The sequence below is a fragment of the Macrobrachium nipponense genome, chromosome 28, assembly GCF_015104395.2.
Source record: "Macrobrachium nipponense isolate FS-2020 chromosome 28, ASM1510439v2, whole genome shotgun sequence".
NCBI lineage: Eukaryota > Metazoa > Arthropoda > Malacostraca > Decapoda > Palaemonidae > Macrobrachium > Macrobrachium nipponense.
The window spans coordinates 54,001,092-54,011,091 of NC_087217.1; the positions used below are offsets into that span (position 1 = coordinate 54,001,092).

General features: G+C 35.1%; 2 protein-coding genes across 5 annotated transcripts in view; one reads left to right on the forward strand and one right to left on the reverse strand.

Annotated features, from left to right (window-relative positions):
• Positions 1 to 2,847, forward strand: part of LOC135201745 (forkhead box protein B1-like) — a 3,814-nt gene extending 967 nt beyond the window's left edge. Inside the window, 1 exon segment of the mRNA XM_064230957.1 lies at positions 1 to 2,847. This exon segment is cut by the window's left edge and continues 543 nt beyond it. Coding sequence (XP_064087027.1) covers positions 1 to 766 — 766 coding nt within the window. The 3' untranslated portion in view covers positions 767 to 2,847.
• Positions 1 to 10,000, reverse strand: part of LOC135201746 (PHD finger protein 19-like) — a 593,548-nt gene that overhangs the window by 163,157 nt on the left and 420,391 nt on the right. The window lies entirely within an intron of this gene.

A 10,000-nucleotide genomic window follows, 5' to 3' on the forward strand; every position in this document is an offset into this window, starting at 1 on the left:
CTTACACCACCTCTACGCCGCAGCCGCCATGGCTGCCTCCTTAGCGCCCTGCGGAGGCGCGGGTGCCCCTCTGGTAAGACCATCAGCCGTTCACATGCCCCATCTGGCACTCGCCTCTCTCTCCGTCTTAGGGCCTTTCTCGTCGTCTCTGCCACTGAGGCCACAAGCCGTGGCTCCGAGGACCTCTACGGCTGCCATTTCGGCGGCCCTAGCATCGACTGTGTCGGATTTCTCCGTTTCCAGGCTCTTAGGAGCAAGGTCTCCCTCCCCCTCTGGAAGGAGAAGCCCTTTGTCGATACCGCCCGTTACGTCAGGACCTGTCATGTTACACAGCCTCCATGACCTGAGTCCAGAGGACGACGACGACGAAGACGACGATGAAGAGACGATCCACGTCGCGGACGAAGACGAGGAAATGGACAAAGCGACGACGCCAACTCCGACAACGACCTCTTCCATGGACAGGAGGCTTCCTCCTCTTCCTCCGACGGGAGTCGATCCACAAGGGGATTCGGCCATGCTTGTCGAGCCCAGCAAACGACATCACCACCATCATCATCATCACCACCACCACCCAACGGCACAACCTCCGCAACAGCAGTCTACCCCACCTCCTCCCCCTCCCTCTGCCCCTCCTTCGTCCGAAGCGGCATCGCAAGAGCGAGAGATGATCCAGGGGCACGACGGAGACCGCCGGGAGGACACGCGCCAGGTCCCTCCCGAAGACCTTCTGCTGAGAACGTCCCCGTCAGTCAGATCTATCTGACGGTGACAGTGTACCCCTGACCAGACCCATCACCATCATCCCTATCAACACCACAATCGTCACAATCATCAACACCATCAGCATCATCAAGTTAGACCTCACCCACTGATGTTACCTACATAATCATCTGCATTTCACGAGTGGCTGATTGCTACCTAGTTCCGAGGACGGGTTTTTATTCCTTCTCCTGTGTTCCAGTGTAGTCTTCCTCGGAACTGGCAGCGTTCGGTGGGGCGGACTTTGGTCTTTCCTCTTTAGTCTCGTGAACATTTCATAAGACTGGTCTTCTACGAGTAGTACTCATTTCTATCCAGGTAAAAACGAAGAACACTTCAGAATACTGCGTGCAATAAATAACAATTTCTATGTTTATTCGACACGTGCCAATATAATCTGTCAAAAAAGCTAATGCTGGTCGACTTAATCATAACAACTTTGTTTAGAACTTTTCTGGAAATTCTGGTTAAGAATGAATATTCTTCCTTCAGTAGAATTTCAATTAAAAGTACTCATGGTATGTACAACACACTTATTACAAAATCCCAGTGTAACTACAAATCCACATCTGTATCTTTATTGAGAAACCCAAACTACGAAAGAACAGAACCACGCTGTTAAATTTTGAATTGTTAGTAAAAGTTTTATTTAAACCGTTAATGTTCTTCCCCAACTGAATTTCCACTAAAACCTTTCATGATAAAACAGATTCATCCCAAAATCCCAGTTTATTACCTCAATCACTTCACCCAATCTGTTTCTTTATCAAGACACCCAATCCATGAAAGAGACGAACCACGCTGTTAGATTTTCTATTGTTAATAAAAAGGTTTATCTAAACCACTACGATACAAAATTAAACCTAAACAATACCTAACTCCACACACGCTCCCTTCTTTTTTGTTTTTACCTCATCTCGGAACTACAGAGAAGTTGTCTGTGTCATAGTTATATAAATACAAGAGGAAATACAAACCTCTTTCCTGCCCTTTTATTTAATCTGTATCAGATTTCTCCAGACTCACGAATCTTTATAAATAAACCAGAGTAAGAACAATGAAGCAAAAGTGTGGCGCAGCGTTCGAACTGTACCGAAGTGAGCTTAGAGTATGTTTATCACGGCCTTTGGATTTATAACCATTTACCTCGTTCGTTCACCAGCAAGAAAATGGCCAATCCTCAAAGGATTTTTATTACAGCAGGATTTTGTCCATTCATTTGTTAAACCTCTCATTACGTTTTCTGTACAGTGCGAACAACTGCACCACACCGCGTTATTATTTATTGTGCAATTGTTCAGGGAGTGCTCAGTGAAGACGGAATTGCTGGTACGTAACGCGATCTTTTATTTTAACCCAAATAGTTGAGGAGTAATAATTTTGCGAGTTTATTGTATGATGAGATGGCGTCTTAAAAACATTTTTTTTTTTTTTTTAGTCTTCAATTTTTTTTCCAGCGGTGCATACATGCAAATATTGCATTCGACTTTTTTATTATTTTTTTTCTTTATCTGCAGTCTCTCACGTTGCGTTTCTTTCTTTTTTATCATTTAAACTTTGGAAAAAAGTCTTTAATTTTGCCTCTAAAATATGGATTTAATTCGTTCCTTTATTTATAGGCTATTTCTACCCGAGTCACGAAGTGCATTTTCCGCTTATACCTTATTTGTAATACTATCCACAATATTGAAGTAAACAGCAATATGTTTTATTAACATGAGATAATTGCATTCAAACTGCAGTTGTTGATTTGAACTTACTATCACGCTTCCAATAAATGTTTTTAATGTTAACTGTTAAATTGTTAAGATTTCTTTAAAAATCAATGTGTCAGTTGAACATATTAGTTTCTTAATCACATACGAAAGAAAAATGCACAACGCATCAAAACCGGTTTCTAACGCACTGTGCTAATAATAATATTTCTCTCTCTCTCTCTCTCTCTCTCTCTCTCTCTCCGCAAGAGGGTGTCTTACTATTTCAGGAATGTTGGTTTCATTAGATATTTTATCTAAAACAGTTTGTATTCTAAAAAAAAATACAACTTTTGTGAAATTATATGACGCCCGTACACACTAACGTGTGTAATACACACACACACACGTATGTATATATTATATATATATATATATATATATATATATATATATATATATATATAAAATTTCCTTCGTTTCATTACTGGAGAAATAAACAGTACATCTTCCGTCACATAATGAAAACAGAAACAGAGACCGTCGGCCATTATTGACTCTTGGTAATGGCCAACCTCAATCCATACCTCTCTCTCTCTCTCTCATAACGTATTCTCATCTGTTAACGTACATTTTAAAAGTAAGTTTTACTCTTAATATCTGCTTGTACTTTATAATTGATTTCACCAATAAAACATCTGGAGTACAATTTCCATATATTTTGATAATTTCTTAACATAAACCAAAATCTTATTTGATTCTAAAATTTCGCGTTACGTACCAGCAACACCTGTTTACAAGGAATAACAATTAAAAAATATTTAATTCTTCTGATTTTCATACAGACTCCAAAAATAGTCCCTATGAATTTCTTGAAGAAAGTCGAAATTGGTTTAAAATTCCGGGTTACTGAGTGTCATAAGTTGAAATGTTAAGTGTATAATTAAATCCTATCTATCAGATATGAATGAATATGGAGATAATTGTTCCCTCAGTCTTTACTTTGTGGTATACTTATTTCTAGGTATTTGGCGTTCTCCAGCCTTCGTGTTTGGTGTAAAAATCTAGAGTTATGCCATTGAAACCGGTGCAGACATAGTGTCTTTTTTTTTTATATAAAATAAAAAAATGAAAGTGTTCGTAGTTTCTTTTTTTTTCTAACAAAAATTAAATGAAATTTTCTATATGATGAATCTGTAAATGATAATTTATCAATGTCGTTGAAGGTATACATTGTAAGATGCTTGCATAAGAAAACAATACAACGTATCAGTGATATAATCACTCTCTAAGTGAAAATAAAAAAAGAGTGAACTTCACTCTTCTAACTGAACGTCTTTTTCTAAGTGATTTTCTATGAGGAATCTGTAAATAACAATTCAATAAAAACAAATGCATAAATTATAGGACGACAGAATAAGAAAACAACATGATTTATAAAAGTGATTTAATCAAATCTTTCCATTTAATGTCTTTTTATCAAAAAGTGTTTTTATATGAGGAATCTGTAAATGATAAATCATTAACAGTGATATAATCAATCCAGTGTAAAACGAAAAGAAATGATGTAAACTCAACACTTTTTATCATTTTCATTTAACCTGTACAAATTCTGGGATCGACCGGTGACATACCATAGACACTAAATAGACCAAAACTAGTCTCATTAGTTGATAAATAGTCTTTTAGAGTTCAGGACCTCTTTCTGTGGCTGTCAATAGTCCTCCTCCTCCTCCTCCTCCTCCTCCTCCTCCTCCTCCTCCTCCTCCTCCTCCTCCAACGGGTGTTTTTTGTTACCGCTCCTCTCCGCAAAGTAGCCGCTGGCTAGGGGCGACCCCCACCGGAAATGACGTCATGAATAAGGAAAGCAAATGACGCTATGGCGAATAATTCAAATAATTTACTATGGGGAAAATATACAGAAGAAACGATAATTTTTCACCTCCTTTTTTTCTATGGGCGTTCTCGGGCTTAAATAACAATTAAGTCTTGAGTTCTGTTCATAGGATACATAGAGTGGTCTTGAGTTCTGTTTGTGTGAAACGAAAATGAACAGAATGTCAACAGAGACCAATACAGGATTTCTTATACTTTATATAAGGATAAAGTGCCTGATATTAGCTCTCTAACAAAAGAAGCACCCAGTTTCGTCGTATAGGAATAACATCAAAGTATTTCTGTATGGATTGCCCTGGTAAATGATTGTGCATTCCATAACTTTTAATTAAAATTCTACAACCTAGCGCTGAAAATCGCAAAAAAAATTGAACGTCCGTGTCAGCGATTTAATATCAGTTTCACAGCAAATATCAGCCGTGTCCGAAGGCAGAAACTATTCACCAAGTCCTAAAGGCAGAATTTTCTAACCAGTGACGTGGTCACAGATCACATTATTGTACCGTTTCGAAAGGTGGGATCAATGTTAACCCACTTCAAAAGATGGATACATCTAATCTACTCAAAAAAAAGGCAAAATAATTAATAACCCTAAAGTTTAAACAAGTCAGTATCCAACGTGTCTAGTTGAAAAGGGCAAAAAATCCCAACACTCAACACTCAGTTTAAGTGGTAGAATCCAGCCTTTCTAATTAAAAAAAAAGGCAAAAAAGCAATCATCATCACCCAGTTTCAATGCTAGTATCCAGACTATCTAAATAAAAAGAAAGGCTAAAGACCAATATTTTTCAGACATAAATGGTAGTATCCAGCCAATCTAATAAAAAAAAAAAACGATAATCACCAACCACTTTTAAGTGCTGCTATGTAGGCTCTCTAATTGAAAAAAGGAAAAAAAAAACAATAATCCTACTCCGTTTAAATGCCAGTTTCCAGCCTATCTAATCAGAAAAAGGCAAAAGAATGATAAAAACCGCTTAATTTAAATGCTAGTATCCAGCCTATCTCATTTTAAATAGGTAAAACACCAATAACCACCACCCAGTTTATATGCCAGTTTCCAACCTATCTAATCAAAAAGGCAAAAGAGTTATAAACAAAACACCAAAATTAAATACTAGTATACGGAGTACCTGATGAACAAATAGCAAAAAACTAATAATATCTTTGCCAGTTTAAACGACAGTATCCAGCCTATCTCATTTTAAAAGAGCAAACCACCAATAATCACCAGCCGGTTTAAATGGCAGTATCCAGCCTATCCACTTCCAAAGGCAGACAAGACAACTCTCTAAGCGGAGGAGCGATAACAAGAACACTATTTGTTATACAAATACGAAAATATTATCCAATAGTTCTACAGAACCAAAAGGGAACGTTGTAATGATCGTTATTTCACCCGCCTCCCCCCAGACCTTACCATACCAAACCAATACCTGTCCAGCCCCCGCCCCCCCCCCTCCTCCCTCCTTTACAATATGGCGTATCCACTGCTAGAACGTGAATCTTTTATTTTCATTTATTAGATTACTTATTTTGTTAGCAGTAGTAGTTATCAATCTTATTATTATTATTGTAATTATTATTATTACTATGACTTCATCTACGCATTCATAATATATTATATATATCTATTTAAATAAACACACAAAAAGGGTCAGAGAGGTACACATACAAATGTGAGAAAAAAAAACATTGAATGTATTTTTTTATGTTGTTATTCTCGTTGTAAATGAGTCAGTTATTATTATCATTCTATCATTATCAGGTCGATGTAGCTGATTTTTTCCCTCTTATTTACTTTTCCCGAAAATGTAAATAGTTATTGTTATTTTGATGCCAATATTTGTGCTATTAATAAATGTCTAGATACAACACAGCCAGTCTGAGTTTTCTTGTGACATACCTTTTAGAATTTTAGGAAATTTGTGATAATATTTACTCCTATGGGGATACAATCCACAATGATGTAAAATCCTCCTGTAGTTTTATAAAATTTATATTTATTGTAAAGCAAATTATAGTCATTAGTGAACAAGACCACAGCTGATGGTCGAAAGCTATAATTTACTGTACAAGAAATATATATTTTATAAAAGTACAGAAGGATTTTACATCATTGTGGATTGTATCCCCCATTTACTAAGAGGTAAGACATAGCTTTGCATATATTCCTATGTTTAAATCTTTCGTTTCAGGTCTTGTTATATGTAGTTGTATTCTGGATTATGTTTGAAATATCAAAAACTGAAATACAGAAAAAGAAAAAAAATGGAACGCGAAAAAAATTTTCATTTTGGCATGAAATTGGTGCAGAAATTATTACATATTTTTGCAAGAATGTTTCCTTATATATCTAAAATATATTTTCTGGAGTTTTTATTCACATTTCAGGTAAAATTATTATCATCTTCATACATCATATTCCATTCGCTTATATTATTGGTTTCGTTGTACATATTAATTAAGGATATACGTATATGTATATAAATAGTTTTGTGCGTATTATATATGTGTGTGTATATATATAAGCATAATGCCATCTTAACTTACTTATTACAATCACATAGATCATTCCCACATCCCCCCCCCCCCCCACCAAGAACAACAATAACAACGACTACAATAAAGTAGTTTGTAGGCTTGCTCCCCGAGTAGGCGAAAAATATAATTTTATGTAAAATAATAATGTCCATGTTTGCCTGAACTATTCAATTAGGAACTGTGTTAATTTTTTTTATACTCAAAGCGTCTAACCAAAAAAAGTGCCAGAAATAACAAAAAAAATTCAGATAACTCTACAATTGCAAATAATAATAATAATAATAATAATAATAATAATAATAATAATAATAATAATAATGATGATGATGATAAACAAAAAAATAAACAAATCCTAAACAGCTAAAAGTGACTTGAAACAAGCAAATAAAAGTAGATTTCCTATAAACCAAACCACAAAATCATCTGTTTTTGCGGGTGCTCAGTTGGCCGAATTGTGTACAATCCTATAAACACACGACTATACATGCGAAACGTTCCCTATAACAACAAGTTGACCGAATTTTATGTTTTTCTCACGATACTTCTTTGAAATCCTCCGCCGTCCAGTTATTGTGGACAAAGGATCGATAAGGTTACTAAATATATCAGATGAGAAACATCACGATAAATCAATAAGGCAATAAAAACGGAAGTATGATATAATACACAGGTTAGTACGTACTAGTGAATATTTAGCGTTTTAATAAAATATCCTTGTTAATAAATTTGAAAATAAAGATTATATGACGCAAGTCCTTCCCACCCACACGCAAACGTCTAGACACACACACAAGCAGATACACCAATACACATATATGTGCTTATACACACATATATTATATATATATATATATATATATATATATATAATAAACACATATATAAATATAATTTTAAGAACAAATATAAACTATAATCTCTCGTGAATTCCAAGGGGATCTGTTTATTAAATGTTTCCTATCAATGGAAAAAAAACAATTGGCACCTTCTCGCAATCTGGGATGACTTATCTTGAAAAAAAAAACGGAGTTTTGCACGACAACATAAGTTGCAAAACTCGCAACATTTGGTACACATTTTGTCAACGCGAAAAACCCATAACATGTGATCAGTTTAACGCTTAGAAAAAATTTCTATTTATTGATGTACCTAAATAGAGACAATTTAACCGAATTTAATGGGGGTGGGGGGTTTGTGAAAGGAAAAGACACAGAGCAGCAACTGAATAAGTGAATGTATATATATATATATATATATATATAATTATATATATATATATATATATATATATATATATGTGTGTGTGTGTGTGTGTGTGTGTGTGTATGTGTGTAATTAGATTCTTACATTAACGAGACATCGTATCAAAACAAGCAGCTATTTTGAAATTATATTGTTGTTTATTTTTTATTAGTCAATGATGCATACTGAGATACTCAGGTCAACCGATACAATAAAACTGATAAAATAAAAATTCGATATTAATGCCAATTATTTTCATTTACTGAAACGACCCCAAAAGTGGCCAATGGGTTTAATATTTTGGAGCGCATTCACACACACACACACATATATACATATATAATCGTCAATTTGTTTACGATCCTTTGCATTCTAATTCACCACACAAAAATTGAGCTCTGACGGCAATTGACAGGAATCCAGCGAAAGAAAAGGGTAAAAACGAACGATTATGCCTAATTCAGACATCCTGATTTATCTTTATTATTCATTCAATGATGTTTAAGCCAGACTGTCTTCATTTTCGGATAGAGCAGAGTTATCGGTGAGCAATTCGAGTGCAAACTCGAACATGCGCACGGCCTTTGAATGAGATCAAATCCGAGATTTTACGTAATTGAAAATTCTAATATTATCTCACAGTATTTCAAACAACCAGGATGAATTATAAGGTCTTCTCTAACCGAACAGGGCGTGATCCGACCCCCAGCTTACTCGTGGCGCGTGCTAAAATCTACGGTCAAATAGAGCCTTGTTTCTCCAAAGAAAATTAAAATAAATACGCTTTATTTTATTAGAAAGCATTGTTCTAAACTGTTTAACATGGACGTGACATATTTTTCACATTTTCATTCTAATAAACATATCATAAATATCCTATCCTAAAATTCCTGTATCTTTAACTCAACACAAAACACCTTTTTCAGACATTTTATGCTTTCCATAGACCTTTCCTACCCCCACCACAAGACCAACAACAGGAAGAACAACAACAACAAAGGCTTACTCCATGAATAAGCGAAAATAATTTGAAATTATATGAATATCAGATATAAATGTAGCTTTTTATAGTATTTTTGATGAAATACGATAATATATTTATGAAATAACTGGATATAATCAATCTCCTAACCCTGGCAAACAAAAATGAATAAATAAAAAACATCTTTTTAATTAATTAATAAATTTTCGTTTAGTGAAGATAATCATGAGCAGTAAAATAATGCTCAAATCATAATATACGTTTTAAATTGAATTGAACTGAACTGAATACAGAATTAAGGCCAAAGGCCAATCGCTGTGACCTATGAGGTTATCCAGCGCTGAAACGGAAATTGATAGTATAAGGTTACAAAGGTGTAACAGGATGAAAACCTCGCAGTTGCACTATGAATCAACTGTTAGGAGAGGGTGGAAAGCAAGATAGAAAAAAAGAGAATATAAAAGGAGGTACAGTAAAAGGAACGAAAAGGGGTTGCAGCTAGGGGCTGAAGGCACGCTGCAAAGAACCATAAGTAATGCCTACAATACTCTGCGAAAGGTACACTGACGGCACCATCACCCTACGGGGATTTTAAACTTAAGCACAAGAAAATAAGCGTTACGTATTACGTCAGTCACACCAGCATCCTCTAATCAACCTTCGACATCACTTAAGAACAGTGTTTTTTATTCTTCCTTGAAAGAATCTCTAATATAACATGTGACTGTCAATTATTTCTGACGGGTCTCCAAACCTAATATCAAGTTAAAGAATATTGTGAGACTCGGGTACTACAACACATTCACACACACACACACACACACACATATATATATATATACTTACATATATATTGCAATTAAGTTCTGACAGGTTTCAT